Here is a 22,986-nt window from a genome sequence, read left to right on the forward strand (position 1 = left end):
AATTAAAATATATAAATAAATAAAAGGGCTGGTGATGTAGCTCAGTGTTAAAGCACCCCAGGTACAATCCCCAGTACCAAGAAAACCAAAAGATTAATGGAGAAGAGAGTAAAATGAGGATATGTGTATCTGAAAAGAACCTTCTTTTGGATTCCAAAGAAATCCACTAATATCCCATTGTAACTTATTCACCAGCAAGCTTTGCAGTTCTGCTCCTATTTCAATTCTAAGAGCTAGATGTTGGGGGAAAAGCTGGAATTATGCTATTTTGTATAAAAAATGATGCCTTTCAGTCTGATCATGTTGAAAAGCTACTTGGGGATGGACATGAGACCACAGATGAGACCACAGACAGGGTAGGCAATTGGAAGATGACCAGAGGATGCTGTTTCTTTCTTTTCTAAATTCAGGCCCATTGGGGAAAAATGCAAAAAGTATTTTGGCCTGGACTCTTCTCTGTTCCATTATGGGAGTCTAAAATTCGAACCTATTGATCAACTTTATGCATTTTTCTCTCAAATGGAACTTTACTGGGTAATTTTAGCTATGAATCACAAAGAATCTTCGATATCAGTGTCTATAGAATGAAATGACTGAAACAGGAATGAAGAGAAAACACCTGGGTGGTATATAAATGAAAGTACCCTGAAGACCTGGCTATCATTATTATATTCAGAATTCTGAATAAAAAGCTGCGTAGTTTGTTTGCCATATGCTTTGAGGCATAGGAGTCTAAGGTGTTTCCAAATAAGCATTTGGAAAGAAACAGAAGACCGACAAAGTTTGTTCTGGGATTTCAGATCAGACTAGATGGAATATAGCCTGGATGCAACCACTGAAATTTAATGGGAGCTGTGAAGGAATCTCTGCACTGGGACTAATCTATACAGCTTTTAGTAGTCTTCTGGTGTGCTCCACTTACATTTATCATGAGGTCAGTAGGACAGTGCACAGAGGCTACCAGAAAGTGAGTTCTGTCCTGCTTCCTCGTGATCCTCAAAGGAGTACTTATGTGAACCACATGTTGTTCAAAACTGTTATTTAAAAGACACTTTTGCACTTAGTTACTCTAAAGATGAGTGAAGATTACAGTTGTCTCTGTATCTTCAGGGATTGGTTCTAGAAACCCCTGTGAGTACCAGTATCCACAGATGCACAATTCCCTTATGTAAAATGTGACCCCATGTATGTAACCCATGCACATCTTCTCATGTATTTTAAATCATCTCTAGATTTGTTATCATGCCTAATAAAATGTTAATGTTAGTTCTATGTAAATAATTGTACTGTATTGTTTAGGGAATAAATAACAAGAAAAAAATCTGTACATATTCAGTACAGATGCTTTTGTGTGTGTGTGTGTGTGTGAATATTTTCTGTCTCTGCTTGTTTAAATTTGTGGATGAATAACCCATGAACACAAAAGGCTGACTGTACGTGTAACAAAATTCTTATATCAAAAAGAGTAAGTGCTCTAAGTTATATCACTAATACATACAACCACTGTTTCTTGTGCTTTAAAGAGACTGAATCTTCCCAAAATATACACTTAATTCAACAAAGGAATGATGATTTTTAAGATTTATGTTCTGTAGATGGGGGATAACCACCATATTTTTTTGATAATTGACTTAATTTGAAATTTGGATGAAAAAATTTCAGGTCATTATCCATTCATATAATATTCTAGGTTATGGGATTTTTAGTTATTTCAAATGATATATACAAATTTTACATAATGTCTCAAAATAAAATTGTTTTAGGACAACAATCATAGAGCCCCTATAGAGTATCAGGAACTACTCTAAGAGCTGTGCCTATTGTGAATTATATATTTAAGCCTCTATATATCCCAAGGAGGTAAGAACTATTCTTATTCCGATTTTACAAAGGAGGAAACTCAGACAGACAGAGATTCCAGAATTTGAACAATATCACACAGCTAGAATTAGAAGGTCTGGGGTTTGAATCCTTCCATCTGTCCTCAGAACACATGTGTAATTGCTTCAGTAACATCCATCTATGCAGTGAAATGTCTTCATTGTATGCTTCTGGGCAGGCGCCGGACACAAGATGATGGCTGCTCAGTACCACATGTCTCGAGGCTGGTGCTTGGGTGCTGTGTGGCCCTTTCAGGATGCAGGAACTTCATGGATTATCGTACCACTTTGGTCTCCCTGCTGATTTATTTTTAAAAATGTAATGTCTTTATTGAAATATAATTCACATAACATACGATTCACCCATTTAAAGTGTACAATTCAATGACTTTTAATATATTCACAGAGTTGTATAACCATCAGCATAATCTGTTTTAGAATATTTTCATTGCTCATAAAAGAAACCCCATACCCATGAGCAACCATTCCCCACTCTTCCCTCCCCACACCTCCCAACAAGAACTAGTCTGCTTTCTGATTCTATGGATTTTCCTGTTATGAACATTTCATATAAATAGAATCATATAATATGTGACTTTTTGTATCTGACCTCTTTTACTTATCATGATGTTTTCAAGTTTCATCCATATTATAGCATGGATTCATTATTTTTATTATTGAACAATATTTAATTGTGGGAATTTACCACATTTTACATATCCATTCATCACTTGATGGAAATGTTTCCACTTTTTTGGCTATTATGAATAATGATACTGTGAACATTTGTGTGCAACTTTTTGTGGGGATGTTTTAATTTCTCATAGATATATATATATAGTGGAGATGCTGTGTTTATGTTTAATCTTTTGAGGAATTGCCCGACTGGTTCCCTCTTTGCTTCTTGAAGTGCTCTTTAGCTCACTGTTTTTGCAAAAGTGACTTTGTTTCTCTTAAAGGCAGCTTGGAAAGCAAGAATCCCAGATGTTGTCTTCAATATCCGACATCTGGTTTGCTATAAATAGTGACTTTCAGTAACAGAAACCAAATGGAAAGCTTAGAGTAACCTTGAGTAATTACCTCATTCCTTCTTAAGTCTTTTTAGGAGAATATGAAACAAATTTAATACATGATGGTAACAGTAATAGTTAACATCTGTTAAAAACCATAGGTGTTCCAGGCACTCTATGAAGTATATTACATGCATTTTATCATTCAACTTTACAACTACTAAAATGTTTTAGAATCCTTCCATTCTAGGATTAAAAAATAACCATAAGAATGACAGACAGCCATAATTCCATCTGTATTGATAACTAGGTAGTGGGAGGAAAGATTTAGCTTGAAGTAAAAAAAAAAAAAAAACCTAAAACAAAAAGATGAACTCCTCTAAAAGAAAAACTATTAAGAAGAGACTTAGATGGATCAAAGATAGTTTCATTGAGGGTTTATCAGGAACAGGAAATAGAGTATGTTACTGTCCTCATTTCTTCTGGGTATGGGTGCTCACGACACTGTTAGAGTTTACTTTTTCTATAGGTACATAAAATTTGTTGCCAACAAAGTATTATAGAGGTTAATAAATATTAACAGAAAAGAAAAGAGGAACTGTTCTAATACAACATATTTATTGGCTGTTGTAAAAAGTTTTCCTGTTGCAAAGTGCCCATCTGTTGCTGGGTATGAAAATCCATTTGAATGTTTGTTTACCAACCCACTTAAGACACCAGTGAGTAGGCAAAGTTAAACAAACAAAAACAAGAAACAAACATTATGTGGTATTTTGCCTGTGATATGTTTAAAGTAAAAGTGGGAAAAAATACAGTAAAAATGGGTAATTTATATATATCATAATAAATGAGGGCCAAGTGATGGCTGCAAAACCCACTGTTTATAAAGAATGACTATAATTCATATGGTATGACGTTTCCTATTCAAAGAGTTATATATCAGAGAATGCACAAGTAGACTTCTTCCTAGAAATAAAAACCAAACTGATTATTTTTCTTCAGTACATTTGGTAAAAAAAAAAAAAAGACAAATAATGAGTGTCTGATTGAAGAGTATATTGCATTGATTCTGATTTTGTGTAAAGTTGGCCCAATTTCTCATTTGGAATAAATTCTGAATACACAACTATGAAAAAAAATCAGAAGCATTATTTTCAATGAACTCTAAATTGCCCTTAGAATTGAAGGCCATGGGAAGATTTTATCCTACATTCTGCTTTAGTCCTTAGGAATCAGTTACCGGCTGCTTGCAGTCATTTTCACTCCTTGGGAAAGACTAGATCTTTCTGTTTAGCAACCAATCCAGGAGCTGGATTTCACCACACTAACCACGTCTTCCTTCTCTGTATCATACTTGTATGTTTTGGGTCCTGAAAAGAAGTAAATGTGGCCTAAAAGAGATAAAGTTGAAATTGTGGTTACTGACAATGACTTAAAGATATAAAAATGGGAGGATTTGTAATTACAACTTTCCTGAGGTGCCGCCAATGGAGAATTGGGTGGGAATCTATCAGGTGGCTTGTGTTGTGCATGGCTCCCATGCCCTAGGACCTGACACTTCTAACTTCTTAGCCATCTCGTATCTTACTCTTGCTTCCTGGAACAGTAAAATATCATCTTTGGGATCCTCCAACAAACCATCCTCAGTTATGCTTTGTGCTTTGGTTCAGGCTATTCTCTTCAAAGAAGCCCTCTCTCCTTTCCTCTCCCTAGTCAAATCTCTACCCAATCTTCAAAACTACCATGAAATCTCCAATTACTGCTGCCGATTCTAATATTTTTTTTCCTCAGATCACCTCTTTCAATTTTATGAGGTCTACTAGGTAAGTTAATACTGAATAATAGACTATGTTATTTTCCAGTAATTTCATCTGTGTTGGATGAATAGATGTTTCCTGATGATGCTAATAATTCTGTGAGAGCAGAGGCCATGTCTGGAACTATTTTTGCATTTCTGAATAATGTCCAGTTCTGTTCTCACATTCAAGAGGAATGTGTCGACTAAATTTGATCAACTCAGTTCATTAAACTTTCCTACCTATGTATTAAATTTCAGGAGTTGGCTAATGGAAGGGGAGAAGGCACTGGGAAGACTGAGACTATGTATTTTAAAGATGAAAAAGGTAATCTGGACCTGGGTAGACTTTATGATCTAGCTGACACATCAACTGAAGCTATCTGTACTTCTAAACTTTTCATTAGTAAGGACAGAACTCCAATGGTCTTTTCCAATTCCTCTTTCTAGTGGATAATCTGGTGATCTAAATATAGAGAAGTACCCAAGACCAAAAAATAACAAATGACTCCTATTTGGAAACCCATTTTCTGTTGCATTCAAGGAAAGCCCAGATTTCTTGTTATGATTTCTACAAAGAAAAATTTTCAGTGAAAATATTTACCATTTAATTCCACAGCAGCATCTATTTGGCCACTAACTCCTGAAAATTCTTCTTCAGTATTTTTTGGGTAGTCTTTATCCATTTTCCTTTTTCGTTCATCATAGCTGAAAGGAGTATTTAAAAAATATTAGTAATTAGAGATTTTTCCTGGTTGTGGATGATGGCATGTTTAGCCAGGGTTGAGTTATGACTTGTTTTAGATGATACACATACCTGTTTGTTCTCTCTGTGAATTTATTGGTTTACTAAACAATTGAAAGCCTTTTATTGGGGCTTTAATTCATGGAGTTAGCACTATATACTCCTGGAGAAAGGATTCAACAAATAATGAATAAATGATTGTGTGAACATTCATCAAATAAGAAGCAAGAAAATTTGTAATAACTGAGCTTCTGCCTTTTAAATCAATTTAATTGAATTCCATTGCTTTTGTTTGCTGGAAAAATCATGCACTTTACCAAACAGTAGATTAGGTTTCCTTCTCTGGATAAGTAACCACCATTGAATGATAACTGTGAAAACTGGTTACTATATCTCTTTGTGATCTAAATTATACCGTATTAAAAAAAAAAAAAACAACTGTGACCCCTATGAGTCAGTGTGACTATATGAGTTCAGCATTAGGAAGAGATGACTCTCACCTCTTTAGTGAGACTTTATTTAACATGTGAAAAAGTCCCTTCCTATTTAGCCCAGAACTCCAAATGGGGACATTCCCAGGTGTACATCTCAATCTTTTCCCACCAAAAGGTCAAACAATTTTTCCTGGGCTACTGGGTAGTTTTTTGTGGCAGCAGATTATGCCCACCATCTCCTGAAGTGTGCCTTTCATGTGGCTCTGGATGCATAGGCCAACGGACAGATCTTTCATGATACCGAGCAGGAGTCAAACTTTAGGAAAGAAATATTTAGCTGAATTTGACTAGAGTTTAAGCAGCTTTTTAGAATGTTGGGATGAGGTACGGAAGCTAATTCTTCCAACATATTGACTGTAGCATGTTAATATTTCATTTAAACTTTTCGTATAAACATTTCAAACTCAGGGGCCTATGAAACTAATACAAGGTTGCTATCTTTTCATTTACTAACTAAGAAAAATACTATCAAGTCATCAAAAAAAAAAAAAAAAGCCATTACTACCTGTCTTCATTATCATTTTACAAAGAAAAGAAACTAAGTCACCAAAAAGGTCGAAGGGACAGTATGTGACAATTCTTGCTAATAATCTGTCTTTATGTTCACTGAGTACACCTCCATATATTTATTAATATTGTGTATAATATTGTGCTTTCTTTTTCTGTGAACTAGTGTGAATTTTGTGACGCTCTAACCCTTTGTTTGTAGAGAATTCTGTTAGATGGCTTTGGGTTTGAGTTTGACTCTCGTCTGCTGGTTCTGTGATTAGGAGAATGTACCCTGTGCTCTGAGTCCTGGTTTCCTCATCTGGAAAACAGTTAGCCATGAGGATAAGAGACAATGTGAACATGTGTGTGCACATACACCACGTGCCTGGCTCATGTGGCATCCAGGACAGACCTCAGCCAGAGACTTTGTGGTTTATTTTGACCCTGACAACCATTAATTCTGACTTGTTAGTAAAAGACCTAGTGGACTTTGTGATTTGACCTGGGACCTGAAGTCATTAATCCATTTAATCTTTAATCTTCCTTTCTTTTGTTTTTCCTATTTTTTCTTTCTTTCTTTCTCTTAATCTCTAAACACACTTTATCAGATAGCATTATATACAGTTGTAGGCAAGGTTGAGAAGAGGTGGAAAAAAGGTGGGTAGAAGAGGTTGGAGGTAGTCCAGAAAACATAACCTTTCCTGAAAGCACATGCACTGTTGTGTTGAGATTTTTTTCTCCAGGAGATAGAAGAAAAATTATGAGACTGGGGAATAAGGTTAATCAAATTATATTATGAATATGGCCTAATGAATCCAACAATTATATATAATTATAATGCATAAATAATTTGTAATGCATAAAGAAAAAAATTAAATAATAGGTAAGAATCATGGACATTTTGGCATTAAGTGGGGAAGAGAACTAAAGAATGAATGTATGTGAAGAAGTCTCTTTACATTATGGATTCAAAAGACATGAAATACAGCTTCAGATAGCCTTTTAAGCTGTATGATCTTGAGCTAATTATGCAACTTCTCTTAGAAACAAAGTTTTTTTTTTTTTTTTTTTTTACTATAAACAGAGCTAATAGTCTGTACTTTTCAAGATTGTTGAAAGGCAGATGGGAGAGTGGGAGATTATAAGAGAATATGAGAAAACACCTAGCATGATTCCTGACACACACAGGAAATCATCAATTCATATTAGCTGAATTGAAATATTGAAGAAATATTTTTATTCAGAATCTATTATGTGCTAGGGATCTGCTAAAATAATTGCATACATTTTTTCATTGAGCTCTTCATGTGAGATCTAAATATCAAACTAAAACTCACAATTTGCAGCTATGTTTATTTCCTTTATAAACATTTGTTTAATTTTGATTAAAGGGTATCAGTGTTAAACAAATCATTGCTGACTTAAACTAGTTAACCTTTTTCCAGTGATATAATAGTGCCACATGTATCTAATGTAGTTTTTTATCCTACTCTGCACATTTGTACAAGTCTAAAGTCTTAGGGACAATTTTGGTCTAGTGCTTGCTGTTTTGTACGTGTAGAACTTAGATTTGTTAGGCATTTCTGATGTTTTGATTGTGAAGATTTCTATCATATGTCAATGACCTACCTGCTTCCACCTGCCTCCTTTGAAGGACTAAGTGGAGAATTCAGTCAGGTATAGGATGCTTAAGGAGAATATCAGAACAAATGGTAAAAGGAGATTTAGTGACAAGGTATCTTAGATATTTTCAGGAAGTTTCATTAAGATGAACTTTCCTGTGTGAGTCAATGATACAGAAATCTCAAATTTCCCTTCGAAGTTATTCATTAACTTCTAGCCAAGAAACACACGGCTTTCATGGAGGAAGGGGCCTTTGTGGTGTATACTAGGGAAGAGTCATGGTGAGAGTGATCATGACTGAAAAGAAGGCAGGAAAGTGAGAAGCTACCTGTGCCATCCCAGATGAAAGCCAGAAAACAGGACCCCATAAGGAAAATGACAGTGAGAAGTTTCTGGACTGAAGCATTTGTAACAATACGGAAAAATATCCATGCATAATATTAAGGTAAAAAAGTCAGGATATAAAGCTATATACTTCAATATTTTAAAATGAGGAAAAGGGGCTGAGGATATAGCTTCGTTGGTAGAATGCTTGCCTTGCATGCACAAGGTCCTGGGTTCAGTCTCCAGTGCGTGCACACACACACACACACATGCACACACACAAAAAAAAATAAATAAATAAAAATGAGGAAAAACCCCTGGGGGAAAAAATGGAAGAAAACAATACAAATGGCTGTCAAAATACGTAGCAAATGTTGACAATTTGATAATTCCTTCTCTTTTATGTTTTCCTTGTTTTCAACAGTATACATCACATGCTGTCCTTTTGACCCCTTCTTTCTGGGCAGCCTTATACTCTCATATGGTCTCAGTTAACCACCTGATTATACAGTGAATTCTAAAATGATCTCTCCAGCCTGAGTCCCCTTGAGCTGAAGACCTATAAGCCCAACTCTCGCCTGGATATTTCCATTCTGGGATCTCACCAGCATGTACGAAATGGAGCTCCTCTTTATTTTCCTGATTCTGCTGCACTTCTCAAATTTGCTACTTAGGTGAATGTCAAAATCAAAAACCATTTATCATGGACATCATTCCCAACTAGTCGGTTACAAACACCTAAGTTTCTTGTTGCTTGAAAAGAAGTCAGGTCTATTCCTTATCCCCAAACTCATCCTCCTGGGATAGTTCTTGCAATAGTTTATGCTTTTTTTTTTACTAACAATCCAATAGGGTTTTTTTTTGGGGGGGTGTGTGTGCTGGGATTGAACCAGGGGCCTCTTCACTGAGCTACAATCCCAGCCCTTTCATATTTTTAAATTTTGAGACAGGGTCTTGCTAAACTGCCCAGGCTGGCTTGAATTTGTAATCCTCCTGATTGAGATTCCCAAGTCACTAGGATCGTGGGCATGTGCCACTGCAATAATTCAATAGATTTTTAAAAATATATTCACAGAACTGTGTTTCATCAACACAATCCACTTTAGAATATTATCACTGCCCCCAAAAGAAAAATCATGCTTTCAGTCATCAATCCTTACTTTCCTCACCACTCTCCACGCCCACTCAGCCTACCCAGCCCTAGACAATCACTAATCTACTTTCTGTCTCTTTAGACTTGCCTATTCTGGACATTTTATATAACTGGAATCATATGTGGGTTTTTTGGTGACTAACTTCTTTCATTTAGCATAATCTTTCAAGATTCATGACTATTATAGCATGTGCCAGTACTTCACTCATTTTTATGGCCACATAATATTCTATTATATGAATTTATTATATTTTAGATATAAATTCAACCCTTGATGGATGTTTGGGTGATTTCCATCATTTGGCTATTATGAATAATGTTGCTATGAACATTTATGTTCAGTTCTTATGTGAATATTTTATTTTTAAAATAAAATAGCTTATTTCTTTTGGGGTATATATGTATGCCTATGAGTGAAATTCTGGATCAAACGGTAATTGTAATTTTTTCAGAAACAGAAAATAATTTTTCAAGTGGCTGCACTAATTTACAGTCCCATCAGCAGTTGTATGAGGGTTCTGATTTCTGGTTTGTCCATATTCTCAATCATATTTATTTGAAATTTTGATTATAGCATCTTAGTAGGTATGAAATAGTATCTGATGGTGGGTTTGACTTGCATTTACCTGATGATTATTGGTATTGAGCATCTATTCATGTGTTTATTGGTCATTTTTATATGTCCTTTGGAAAAATTTAGGTTCTTTGCCCATATTTTAACTGGATTATTTGTCATTTTTTTATTAATTGGGTTACAAGTTTTTTAATATAATTTAGACACAAGTTCTTTGTCGGATATATGACTTACAAATATTTTCTCCTACTTTCTAGACTGTCTTACTTTCTTGATAGTGTTCTTTGAAGCAGAAACATTTTTAACTTTGATGAAGCCCATTCATCTATTTTTCATATCTAAGCATCAAATTGCTCAACCCAAGTTCATTGAGATTTACCTCTATATTTTCCTCTAAGACTTTTATAATTTTAGCACTTACATTTAAGGTGTTTCATAAATTTTGAGTTAATTTTTGCATATGGTGTGAGGTAGGGATTCAATTCCTGGTTTTGTATGTGGCTATCCACTTATCCAGGTACAACGTGTTGAAGAGACTATTCTTTCTACATTGAGTGGTCTTAGGACCTTGTCAAAAATCAATTTGCCATAGATGTTTTGGTTTATTTGGACTATAAATTTTTGATCCATTGATATATACACCTATCCTTATTCTGATAGCATACTTTTTTGATTACTATTTTTTTTTGTACTAAGTTTTAAAATCAGGAAGTTTAATTTCTTCAAATGTGCTTTTCTTTTTCAAGATATTTTGGTGATTCTAGGTCCTATATTTTAACATGCATTTTAATTCTGATAGGGATTGTATTGAATCTTTAAACCAATTTAAGGAGAAAAGCTGTGTTAAAAACATTAAAGCTTCTCATGAATGAACATGAAATATCTTTTAATTTAGATTTTGTTTAATTTTTTTAAACAATATTTTGTAGTTTTCAGTCTATAAGTTTTCCATTTCTTTTGTTAAATTTAAGTATTTTAGTCTTTTTGATGCTATTTTAAATTAACTTGTTTTCTTAATTTGTTTCCATATTGTTCATTGAGGTGTGTAGAAATATAATTTGATCTTTTCTTGCCGAGTTTATTTATCACTTCAAAAGATTTTTTAAAGAATATTTCTTATGATTTTTATACAAAAGATTATGTCAAATGAAAACAGAAATAATTTTACTTTCATTTCCCTCTGGATGACTTTTATTTCACTTATTGTTAACAGGATTTTTTTGTTGCAGAATTTTGTTTGTCACAATCAGAACCTCCAGTAAACATTGAATGGAGTGCTAAGAATGGAAATTTTTGTTTTGCTCCTAATTTTAATGGGGAAGGCAACCAGCCATTTACCAATGAGTACCCCAGTCATAGGTTTTTCATAGATGCTCTTTATCAGGTTGAGAAAGTTTCATTCTATTCTAAGTTTAGTGGGTGTTTTTTTTTTAATTACAAAATAGTGATATATTTGTCAAACATGTCACCATTTTCTTTTCACCTATTGAGATGATCATGTGGTTTTATTTTTTTACTCTATTGATATGATAGATTACATTATTTGATTTTTGAATATTAAAACAATATTACAATTTTGGCCCAAATCCCATTTGGTCTTTGTGCATAATTCTTTTAATAAGTTACAGGATTTTCCTTGCTAGTATTTTTGGAGCATTTTTGCACCCACATTCCCAATACAAATTGGTTTGAAGTTTTCGTTTCCTTTGATGTCAGTCTGATTTTGGTATTAAGGTAATGTAAACCTCATACAATGGGTTAGGTAAGTTTTTTTTTTCTATATTTTGGAGAAATTTGTGAAAAAAATGGCATTAATTCTTCTTGAAATATGTTGGTAGAAATCACCAATGAAGCAATCTAGACCTGAGCTTTTCTTTGTGGATAATATTTGATTACTAATTCAGTTTCTTTCCCATTACTGATCTAATCAGACCATTATTTATTCTTGAACTGGTTTGACTAGTTTGTGTCTTTTTAAAAATTTTTCTGCCTTATTTAATTTATTGGTATGTAGTTGTTCATTGTATTCCTTTATATTTTTTTTTCTATAAGGTCATCAGTAATGTCTTCTCTTTCATTTCTGATTTTAGTAATTTGAGTCTTCTTGTTTTCATTCAATTTACTAAAACATTTGTCAATTTTGTCGATATTTTCTAAGCCACAACCTTTGATTTTGTTGATATTATCAAATTGTTGATTTGTTTTCTATTTTATTTGTTTAACTGTAATCTTTATTATTTCCCTCTTTCTGCTTGTCTTAGGTTAATTTGTTCTTGGTTTTGCAATGTCTTGAGGTAGAAATTTAAATTTTTGACTTGAGATCTTTCCTCTTTCTTAATATATGCATGTATAGCTGAGAACTGCCTTTGCTATATCCAATAAATTCCAGTAGAGTATGCTGAGTATTAATTTTCATGTATTTATAAGTAGTTTTTAATCTTTTGTGATTTCTTCTTTGACTTATTGGTTACTTACTAACTAGTGTGTTGTTTAAAACATACATATTTGCAAATTTTCCAGTTTTCCTTCTGTATTGATTTCTAGTTTTATTCCATCATGATTAGAGAAGATAACTTGCATGACCTCAGTTGTTTTAAGTTTATTGAGACTTTTATTGTGGACTAGAACTTCTCTATCCTGGAGAAAGTTTCATGTGTGCTTGAGATGAATCTGTATTCTGTTCTTGGTTGGAGCTTTCTATAGATGTTATAGGTCTGGTGGTTTGAAGTGCTATTCAGGTTCTTTTCCTTGTTGATTTATTTGTTTCATCCTTTACTGAAAGTGGGGTATTGGAATCTCCAAGTGTCACGGATCTATTGCTAATTCCTTTTTTTTTCCTGTCAGTTTTTGCTTCATACATTGAAAAAAAAACTGGCTCTGTTGTTAGATTCACATGTTTAGAGTTGATGTTTTCATGGTGGATTGACCCTTTTATCATTACAAAATGTCCCTCTCTATCCCTAGTAACATTTTTTTTAAAGTCTGTTTTGCTCCATATCAGTAGAGCCACTTAAAGCTTCCTTATACTTTTAATTTGTTTGTATCTTTGAACATAAAATGTGTCTTCTATAGATATAGTTGGATCTTCTTTGCTTCATCTTCTTTTTTATTTTATTTTTTTTGGTGTTGGTGATCAAACCCAGGGCTTCACACATGCTAAGCACTGAGCTATACCCCTAGCCCTTCTTCTTTTTTAAAAATTCATTTTGATAATCTCTGCTGTTTGATTAGATTGTTAATCCATTTGTATTTAATTTATATTATTGATAAGGTTGGATTTACACCTGTTATTTTACTTTTTGTTTTTTGCCTATCACATCTTTCATTTCCTCTGTTTCTCCTTACTGCTTTCTTTTGTATTGATGAAGATTTTCTAATGTAACATTTTGGTTTTTTTAAAATAATTTTTAAAATTATATTTTCCTCAGTTATTTCCTTAGTGGTTGCTATAGGGCTTACCATATACAGATTAGCTTATAAAAATCTGCTTCAGATATGTACTAACTTGATTCCAATGACATACACAAATATCAGCCTTAAATAGTTCTATTTCATTCCCTTTCCTTTGGAGTTTTGTTGTTTTATATATGACATCTCTATATTACAAGTCCCCAAATAATTTTATAATTATAATTTTATAAAATTTAGTGTCTTCTAGGAGAAGAAAAAAGAACAAGTATATATTTGTGACTTTTAAAATATCATCCTTCTTGCTCACTATTTCTGGTTCTCTTCTTTTGTTCTGTGAATCTGAGTTACCATGTGGTGTCATTTCCTTCCCCTAATACAGCTTTGCTCCCACCCATTCCCTTTGTACTTTTGGCATACCTATTTCTACGTAATAGTGCCAACGACACCTTATACACACAATGTTTTATACATTTATATTACATTTATACATTTAAATTAGTTAAGAGAAGAAAGAGGAACTGTGCCTTTGTACTGTGTGGTGACTACGTAACTACAATTGCTGGTAGTGTGTGTGTGTGTGTGTGTGTGTGTGTGTGTGTGTGTGTGTTTGAATCATTGTCTGAAGTCACTTACTTACTTTTAGCCTGAATTACCACCTTTAGTATTTCTTGTAAGGTAAGTCTGCAAGTAACAAATTCTCTGAGTTTATGTTCACCAGAGAATGCTTTCATTTTAAAGGAGCTTTGCTAGTTGTAGCATTCTAGGTTAAGAATTTTTTTCTTTAAGCACTTCAAATATGCTTTTTGCCACCATTTGGCTGCATTAATTTAGCTGGTTTCCCCTAACTAGTTAAATCCCCCTCCAAACCAGTCACGTTCCTGCCTGAGTGACTTTTACGACACAAATCACTGCATTGGTCCCTTATTTAATATATTTAAACATGTCCCTCTTTTCTACAGAATAAATATGGATCATCCTGAAAGTCCCTGGCCCTGCAATCTATACCCTGCTTTCCTTGGGGTACTCTCTTGTTTAGCCCAAGTTCTAGTCATACTGAACTTGAGGTTTTCCCCACACTCTCAGGCCCTTTTGTGCCTCAGTGCTTTTGCTTCAACCGTTCTCTCTGCCTGGAAGCCTGCATCCCCACCCACTCTGGGAAACTCCTACACAGCTCTCAGTGGAGTTCAATCATCGATTCCCCTAAGAATTCTTTCCCGGCACCTGTGCTAGAGTTGGCTGTTTCCTCTTTGTTTCGGTCCTCTGATGCTCATGCGGTCTTTGGTTAGGGCAATTTCGGCTCCTAGATTTGTTAATTATTAATCTATGTATTTACTCTCAACCGTATGATCTGTTGAGGGCATTAATCGCACCAACATGAATTGAATGCTTAGTATGTGATAGCCACTTCACAGTGTTTCATTTAATCCTATAGCTCCATGAAAGTAAGTGGGTAATATTTTAACTTTCACTTTGAGTTGATGAAGCTAAAAGAGAGAGGTGATTCAGATGGTCAGATGATTGCAGGTAGGGTTAAGATTAACACCAGGGCTCTCTTATTCCCATTCACCCACTAATCAGGCAAATGCTATGCCTTCTCTTGGGTGTCATGGGCCCAATACAGAGCCAGACACATAATCATGCCTGATCAGTATAGTTGAATGTAATAACTTGGTAATAATTTTTTAAAAATTCAAGACATTAAAAGGCAAGATTTCAAATTGTACTCCATATTCTTATTTTTTGTTACTTATTATTTATTTCCATTGGTGACTAAATATAAAAATCTTTAAATAAAATTATCTCTTTCCAGTATTCCTGGGGCATCCAAAAGGAGAGTATGTGGAAGATGTATATTACTTTGTAGCAATGATGCCTCTAGTCTATCTGTATAAAAAGAGTGACTTGGGGTGGCAATGAGATTGAAAAAGGCTGGACCTGTAGATTTAAAAGTCACTTTACATAAAATTTAGAAGTCATTACCTCTCTATGAAAGAATGATGGAGGTAATGGCAGATTCCTACGCGCCTAGGAACCCCTTGATAGAGCTACTGCTTTGCTCTTGGTAGGAAAGGGAGAACATCTATAGGAAGAAATTAGCTAGAAATGACAAAAGTAATGTAGAGAAAGAAAAACTGACTGTCGCTGGTGCCCGCTAGAAGGAGGAGAGGGATTAATAAAAACATTTCAGGGGGCAGTAGGCTCACTGGCAAAGTTCAGCCAACATGTCGGTTGGTGATGTGGTAAGGGGAGGCATCAACAGGGTCGAGCTTCCTTTTAAGATTTCACTCTGTGGTTTTCTGTGTGCTTTTCCCCTGTAAACACTTCTACATGACCCTTAGGTGTCACTTTAGAGCCTCAACCAACCTGGCTCCAAGCCAGCCCTAGATCCTCTAGAGGAAGAACTTCAATCATTTTCTCATGAGTTTCATTCACTGAAACTGGGTCCAAATCCTAGGAATTCATGGAGTAGCTCCCTCATTATAAGCATATTTTAGTTTTTGTTTTGTTTATGTCACAGACTGAACTCGCATGAGGACCAGCTCTGAGAAGTGACTAAGGAAAGTTAAGACCTAACACACTGTCAGTGGATGTCGATGTAGGATTCTTGAAGCTGTGGGCTTCTGTATTTTTTAGTATGGCCATATGATGTTTTGCCCTTCCTTCCCAGCCTTCTCCTTCTTTCTACCCAGAACAGGCATGTGCTGACTGAAGCTCCGCTGGACACCTCAATTCATGAGGCAATGTGGGAATGGAAGCCACGTGCTAAGAACTGGGGAGCAAAACATAAGAAGTAGCTTGGGTCCCCAATGACCACAGACTCACCATACTGACTCTGAATCTGTTGAACTCCTGACTTTTTACAGATATTAAAAATAAACTCTTATGTGTCTTTGTTACTAGCAGCTGACCACAATGTCTAACATTGAGTTTCATGTGACAATAGATGTCATCAATGTAAGGACCTGCAAAGCACAATGTGCAGAATTTAGAGGGAGAACAAATTGGGCTGGTGTAATGGCTTGTTCTAAACTTCTTAGCTGTAGGTCAGCTTGTCTGTCTTATTCCTGAGTGGATGTGCTTGTGCATGGGTTGTAGCATGTAAAGTAGAAGATTCCCATTGCTGAAGGGATTTTTTTAAGCTTTGTCAAAGACAGTAATTTCAATCAACATCAAGGGTTTTCAGCATTTAAAAAGGAAATTCCCTTTGATCAGCTTTGTGACTGGATTGCCACTCAGAAATATTGAGGTTGAGGCAATTACTGGTTCATTATCCCAGCTTTTAAAATAATTATTTGTTAATTAGCCATATTAGTTCCTACTGTTACTCAAGAGTTACTCTTTCTGAGCACCTACTATGCAACGAGATTCTGTGCTGGGTGTCTGCATGTATCACTTAAGGCCCTGGGAGGGTTGAAAGTGACGATTCTGGGTTCTTTTCCTAATCAGCAGGTTGAGCTCCTTGAATTAATGTCCTAAATCAGCTTTTTAATATTTTTTTATGTTTTATTTTTTTAGCTGTAGTTGGACACAATACCTTAATTTTATTTATTTATTTTTCTGTGGTGCTGAGAATTAAACCCAGGGCCTTGCACATGCTAGGTGAGCGCTCTACCTCTGAGGCACAACCTCAGCCCTAAACCAACTTTTTAAATGAATCCTCTTTATCTAGATTGTACTAAAGACTCTTTCTTAACACACTCACAGAGACCTAGTTGGAAATGTACAATGTTATTTTCTCTGGGAGCACCAGCCATCATTAAAATCAGTGACCCTCTCCCTTCCCAACCTCAATTTACAGAGTTTTAAACTTTTGTCTTCAGGAAGACTCTTGCCTGGCTGTTTAGCCTCCATCCAGCCTAACTGGAAGTACATGCTTTACTGAGAGTCCTGGTGGGTGGTAGATTAGTCCAAAGACCAAGTGATTAGTGGAGAAGAGAAATCACGAGAGAGAGGGCAATCCTTCCAGTGAGAATAAGGCTGTGAACACTCTTTGGGAAATTAGCTGAATAACTCACATAAATGCCCTCCTCTCCCCTCCCTTTCACAGGCATCTGTTGATCTCAGTACCTTGAAGATCCACAACAGGAATGGGGTTTCTCAATATCTATCTCCCCACACATTCACACCATGATCATATCCTCCTTATCTTAAAGACAACCTTTGGAAGATCATATTCTGCCCAGTAGATATTAGTGTCTCAATAGATGAGTTTCAATGCTATGTTTCAGGGAGGTCTGAGAGGAAAGTAGCTGATTCAGTGGTTGAAATGCTGGGCTGGAAGTGACAACTCAGGACAGCCCCTGACACTTTGAGCAATGCCTCCAGGTTCTCAGTGACTAAGAAGAGTCATAAAGGTCCATATTTGTTTCAAATTCTTTTCTATGAAATAAAATTTTTTTTTCTCCTCTCATGAAATATATCTGTGTTCTAGTTATAGCACTTTCTCAGCTCCCAATTGGGGAAGATAATATCAGTCAGGTGGGAGAAGATGACAAATATTTTTTATAAATATGATCTTGTGCCACACAGATGGTTATTAGAAATGATAAAAGTGAAAATATTAGACCAAAGAGATCCTCCAGATCCTCTTCACAGGTATATGGTGTTTAGCATAGTCACCTGCTTGGAATCTGTTTTCGTGTTTCTTTTGAAGTTCAAGGAAACAGGAAGTGCCAAAGAGATAACTGAGAGCAGAGGAATGTTTGCAGCACTTACTCAGATCTGCTTATAGTAATGCCATGCAAGACAGGCATGAAAATAATATGGTATTCCCCTTTGGATAAGATGAATCTTCTTATTTTAGGCTAGATAAAAGGACTTAGCCATAAATTATTTTCCTTTCAGAGTTTTCCTTCAAAGAGCCCCACATTGATGTCTACGTACATTTTTTTTGGTCTCAAACTGCAGAGAATTCTGAAATGCATTTTATGTACATGTAACAGTAGAGTCAGTTCCCACTCAGGCATTCCCAGAGGGTAGTTAGGTACTTGGGGATACCAAATCCACAATTTTGGGCCAGTGGGTCCAGTTACTGAGTTCATTGAAAGATCAGAATGTTTGATGTCCTAGAGACCAAACAGTGGGATTATTGAATGAATACTTCATTTATCATTTGGGTGATTCTGTATATTCAAGAGCATCTACTGGCCATCTTAAAGACCAGTGGTCAAGGACAGTCAGTAGGCCTGTTGAAAACTTGCCTTGCAGTCTTTGTTACAAAAGACTTTTCTCCCTTCCTATTGAATATACCTAGACAATAAAAGGAGAAAGACCATACCTGTAATATTCATCTCCCACAAAGAAAAGGGTCTTCTGTGGCTTCTTGAGATAGACAGCAGCATCTATTCTCTGCACATGCCTTGGAAACCCAAAGTCATAAATAGTCCGAGGAGGACCTTGCATTTGGAATCCTCGTGTTATCCAGTAGTGGGGGCCTGAAAACAGAAATTAAATTTTACACAAAATTGTGTACCATTTAGTGATGCCTGTCACTCCTGAAGATGTATATGTAGGACCCTAAGTGGAACTTGTGCCTGAAGGTATTTGCCATGACTATAACTCAAGAGGAGATATAAGCCTCTAATTATTCAATTCAGTAATAGACTTGAAGTTTCCATGGAGACAAAAATTTCTAGTTATGCTTTAAGGAAACAATAATATCGATACAGTTGTGTCTTATGTTTAACATCTTTAGTATTTCAAGATCCCTTTCATTTTTAATCTAATTTCATCTTCAGACTTATGAGAGAGGAGGGCCAAGTGATGTGCAAAAGCTATAATTCTCACTTACATTGGCACCAGTCTTCCACCGTTATCCGTCGGCATCAAGAAAATATAAGCAAAAACTGATAGTTATCACTTCTTGGATAATTTCATTGGCTAGCTATTGTCACAACACATCTTCAGGGTTGATGTGTTCAAGGACCTCAGTAGAATATGCCATGTTACTCTGAGCAGCATGGGGCAGGGGCCAGGTTTTAGATCCCTGACCACAGTACCTCATGTGTTCCTCACAAAATCAATAGCTGAGTTCTGAAAACAGTTGATGGTCACCGTCATTTATGTCACTGTTACAAAGTAGGATGGCTTTTTCTTTTTTTGGTACCAGGGTTTGAACCCAGGGGTGCTTAACTACTGAGCCATGTCCCTAATCCTTTTCATATTTTATTTTGAAACAGAGTCTTGATCAGTCACTGAGGCTGGCTTTGAATTCAAAATCCTCTTGCCTCAGACTCCCAAGCAGCTGGGAATACAGATATGTATCACCTAGGGTAAAATTTCATTCCCAACCTGAGAAGGAACAACTGAAAACATGCTCCATGATCCTGAACTACCACTGTCAGAACTAGATATTCCAAATAGGTGGGTACTGTGCTCCTGTTGTTTCTTTCTCTGAGGGATCTGTAGGATACCTTTGAAGAAGTAAGCAGTGCCCCTCTCAGCCACTTCGTAAGCTGCATCCACGTTGGACATGAGCTGGGGGAAGGAGCTGGTGATAGTGCTGGGCCGAATCCCTGCTGGCACGTGAACCTGCCTTCGCCAGAAAATCCTATTGGGCATTCCAGAAGAAATCAGAACAAGTGTTGATTTAGATCTTCAGCTGCTTGTGAACTAAGATGTTACTGCTAGCCACACTTCAGGGGTCATTGCTAAATCCCTTTTGTGACCTTAAAAACAGTTTCTTCTCATCTTTGTTGTCTTAGCATCTTTATGATCCTCTTTCATTTACTTAGGGATATTCAAGACACCCAAGATATAGCAAGGAAAATCCACCAATGATTTACACATCAATGCTGTGCGTTCAACTTCCAGATACTGCGTGAGATGAATTTCTCTTTCCTGTTCTGATTTCTTAAAAATTAAAATTTTAAAAATAGAAATAGAAGAAAGTAAACATAATAAATACTATGTGATAGTATGCATAATGAATCAGATTTTGTGTCTGGGAGATCCTCATTTTTCCTTATGAAAACATTAATAATCATAATTTCTGGTATTACTATGTAATTGTATATTGGAAGTGTTTACATCTTTGAGCTGGCTGGATAATTAACAGAAAATCTAATATCTACATATTACTTTAAGATTTAGCAACTTAGTCATCTGCTTATCCAATATCATTTTCATAAAATCTTGGCAGGGTACACATGAAGGTACTGAGCCAAACTCTCAATGTAAATGTGGTCCATTTTGCATTTTAGAAGTGGAAATTGTTTTTACCCCCTAAAACATGTTTACTTGGATTCTTAGAAGCCCATAATCAATGCATAAGATTATTTTGAACAGAGAGAAACTGTAATAAAGTTCTGACATTTAACTTTCCATGTAGTTAGTTTAGAAACTCCCCAAATCTTATGTTGAATCTTCCTACTCAACTAACAGATATTTTTGGAGCACCTGTCAGATGCTGTGATAAATACCAAGGATGAAACACTAAACAAGACCAAAATGCTTATAGTCTGGTAGTAGAGACTGAAAAATAATTAGGCAATTCTAATTCAGAGTGATCTATACTACACAGTTAAGTTCAGGATGCTCTGGGAAAATGAAGGAGGGATACCTGATTACATCCAGGGGTTTAGTGAAGGTGTTCCAGAAGAGGCAATTTAAACAGATGAGGAAATCTCAAAACAGACAAACAAACAAATAAAAAAAACCCCCAAAATATTAAGAAGGAAATGGTATTCCTTATTTCCTAAGAGGTATTATGACATAGAAGAAAAACCATCATTACAGAAGATGTTCTAGCTCAAAACTCGGTTTCATAATATCTTAAATGGGAATAATCATTTACTGGCTAATGTCATGAAATATTTAAGAGTATCAAATGGGATAATGCATGTGAAAAAACATTATAAACTGCAAAATGAGCACCAGGCATGCTTCACCATGTCTGGTGATCTCTGTTTTTTTTTTTTTCTTTGTTTATAACTCTACTTTTTTTCCAATGAGAACTGGCTTTTTCTGAGAGAAAGAGAAATTGTATCCCCTTCTCGATTCTTTGTATTACTCACTTAGCATAGTTTAGAGTTTTCAGAAGTGTTCAGAAACTACTTCTTGGCCTAATTAAGAACCTGGTGTGGAATCTGAAAAGCAAGTGTTTTCCAGTTAATGTAGCTCAGTAAAACAGTTGTGATATGCTGACCCTGTTCAGGCCCCTGAGGTAGAGTGGGCATTTCAGGGGTTTGCAATAGTCAGGCTGAGGACATGAAGGTATTAAGAGGAGGCATAGAAACAGACATGCCCTTCCACAACCAGGCTCTGTCTAAATTATGTCTCTGATGAGGTGTACCCAACTTCCAACTGCTTTCTCTCTGGGCATAGTAAAGCTGGGAAGAATTTCCTTTCATTTCTCATTTAAAAATCAAGAAGGATTCTAGGCAAAATTAACCCTACCTTTTTATTTATTTATTTTTGTTAATGTATTATAATTATACATAACAGTGAAATTGATTGTTAAATATTTGTACTAATCATAAATCTGACCTTTTATATGGAGTTATTAAATTTTGGTGTCCTGAATAACTCAATATGAGTGACACAATGATTAAAGAAGAAGGCAAACTAAAATATACTTTTGAAAATGTTTACAGGTGAGAGAATCTTCAATTTCTTACTATATCAACCTTGATTAAGGATATTGTGAGGACTAAATTTAAATCATTCTAAATCAAGAATGATTTTTGTGCTCCAGGGACAAAATGATCTTGTGCCTGGTGACAATTTTGGTTGTCAAATTAAGGCCACCAGGACAACAGAGCCAAAGATGCCACTCAATACCCTATATCACAGGATAGCCCAATGTAATAGACTTGCTTGAGTGAAAATATCAGTAGTAGCAAAATTAAGAAACCTAATGAAACACTGTTATGATGTATTATTATGATGCATTGTTTGCATAAGAAAAATAGAAGCTATCCATCACTTATATAAATTATCACAAATTTCAAATGGAACATGTAATCATAAAAAATCCCCATAGACCAATGGGGAAAATTATGTCTGCCACAACAGAACACATACTTAAGAGGATTTACAATTTTAGAGCTATTTATCTCAGTAAAAAAAAAAAAAAGTATTAAAATTGACCAAAAAAGTATAGCAAGTAACATCCCGTTTTACCTGTAAGTGGGTTTAAAATATAAACCAAAAAATCTATAAGTCTGTCAGAAAAGAATAGCTGTGGAATATATCAGAACTATGTAATGAAAACAGATAAAAGAGATCATATCAGTAGTCCATATTTGATCTTTGATAAGGAGAGCAAAACAATGGAGCTTATTGATATTTTCAAACAGCTGATTAGATATTTAGCTGCACTATTTATCTTTGTGTACCAATAGCTGACGCTGTGCCTGGCACATGATCAGGGTCCAGTAAATATTTATTGGCTAAATAAATAAGTACCAGAGAATTCAGCGGAACATATTTGATCAGCAAATTTCATATTCTCTGAAATTTTCATTTCCTTTTACTGTAGAACAGTA

General features: G+C 35.3%; 1 protein-coding gene across 5 annotated transcripts in view; it reads right to left on the minus strand.

Annotated features, from left to right (window-relative positions):
* Window positions 1–1,666: 1,666 nt before the first annotated feature.
* The window catches only part of Mmp20 (matrix metallopeptidase 20), a 44,481-nt gene continuing 23,161 nt past the window's right edge, over window positions 1,667–22,986 (minus strand). For 4 of the 5 annotated variants that reach the window (XM_005329098.3, XM_078046931.1, XM_078046932.1 and 1 more), the window contains 4 exons: window positions 19,912–20,048; window positions 18,777–18,933; window positions 5,290–5,393; window positions 3,492–4,281 (listed from right to left, as the gene is read on the minus strand). In XM_005329098.3, coding sequence (XP_005329155.2) covers window positions 4,181–4,281; window positions 5,290–5,393; window positions 18,777–18,933; window positions 19,912–20,048 — 499 coding nt within the window. In that variant the 3' untranslated portion in view covers window positions 3,492–4,180. Of the gene's footprint in view, window positions 2,181–3,491; window positions 4,282–5,289; window positions 5,394–18,776; window positions 18,934–19,911; window positions 20,049–22,986 lie in introns of those variants that run through there. The other variant, XR_013437861.1, reaches the window with a different exon arrangement.

This window comes from Ictidomys tridecemlineatus, chromosome 4, assembly GCF_052094955.1.
Source record: "Ictidomys tridecemlineatus isolate mIctTri1 chromosome 4, mIctTri1.hap1, whole genome shotgun sequence".
NCBI classification, from domain to species: domain Eukaryota; kingdom Metazoa; phylum Chordata; class Mammalia; order Rodentia; family Sciuridae; genus Ictidomys; species Ictidomys tridecemlineatus.